Raw genomic sequence first — 1,091 nt, 5'->3', positions numbered from 1 at the left:
CACAGGATGGGGGTGTCCCCTGCCGTGACGTGGCTCTGTGTGCCCAGCTGGACTGCACCGCCGTGCACTGGGCCTGCCGGGGTGGGCACCTGGATGCTGTCAAGCTGCTGCAGGACCGTGGGGCAGACCTCAACCTGAAGGACAAGGTGTGCAGGGCAGATCCTGGGGGGCACAGGGGTGTGCTGGGGGCACGGGCATGCCCCAGAGGACCAGGGCTGGCCCTGTGTTGGGTTAGCAGGGGTGGGTACTGATCCTCTCTGGTGTCAATCTCCTCTCTGCTCAAGCTGCTCAGCACCCCCCTCCATGTGGCCACCCGGACCGGGCATCCTGACATCGTGGAGCACCTCATCCACTGTGGGGGGGCAGATAGAGTGAGTGCTGTGGCCAGGCAACCAGCACTGATGGGGACAACGCTGATCCCCCCTCCCTTGGCTGACCCCTCCGGGGGCTCCCAACACCTGCAGCGGGGCATGTCCAGACACACACCTGGCAGCTGCCTGCAGCTGGGGTGGGCACCGTCCCCCTTGTCCTCATGGGGATATGGGTGTGCGGGGGGCTGGGGAGCAGTGCTGGGGACACACAGGGGGTCCCTGTCCCCAGAACTGGATCACGATCCCCAACCAGGCTGCGTCTCTTGCAGGAAGGTGACACGGCGCTGCACGATGCCACACGGCTCAGCCGCTACAAGATCATCAAAATGCTGATCCTGCATGGGGCTGACATGATGGCCAAGAACGAGGTGAGCGAGGCTCCAGCGCCGGGGCCATTTGCTGCCCCACCATATCATGCAACCCCAGCCCCAGCCTCTCTCTGCCCACTCTTGCAGGCTGGCAAGACCCCGACGGACCTGGTGCAGCAGTGGCAGGTGGACAGCTCAGCCGCTACAAGATCATCAAAATGCTGATCCTGCATGGGGCTGACATGATGGCCAAGAACGAGGTGAGCGAGGCTCCAGCGCCGGGGCCATTTGCTGCCCCACCATATCATGCAACCCCAGCCCCAGCCTCTCTCTGCCCACTCTTGCAGGCTGGCAAGACCCCGACGGACCTGGTGCAGCAGTGGCAGGTGGACACACACCCAGGCACAACCCA

General features: G+C 64.3%; 1 protein-coding gene across 1 annotated transcript in view; it reads left to right on the top strand.

The window, feature by feature from the left end:
• ANKRD2 (ankyrin repeat domain 2 (stretch responsive muscle)) overlaps nt 1-1,091 on the top strand; it is a gene marked incomplete at its 5' end in the record, with an annotated part of 2,139 nt that overhangs the window by 575 nt on the left and 473 nt on the right. Inside the window, 4 exons of the mRNA XM_009698779.1 lie at nt 48-146; nt 285-371; nt 641-739; nt 827-865. Coding sequence (XP_009697081.1) covers nt 48-146; nt 285-371; nt 641-739; nt 827-865 — 324 coding nt within the window. The remainder of the gene's footprint in view (nt 1-47; nt 147-284; nt 372-640; nt 740-826; nt 866-1,091) is intronic.

Source organism: Cariama cristata, unplaced genomic scaffold, assembly GCF_000690535.1.
Source record: "Cariama cristata isolate BGI_N322 unplaced genomic scaffold, ASM69053v1 scaffold29144, whole genome shotgun sequence".
NCBI lineage: Eukaryota > Metazoa > Chordata > Aves > Cariamiformes > Cariamidae > Cariama > Cariama cristata.
This window is presented reverse-complemented; position numbering and strand designations above follow the sequence as displayed.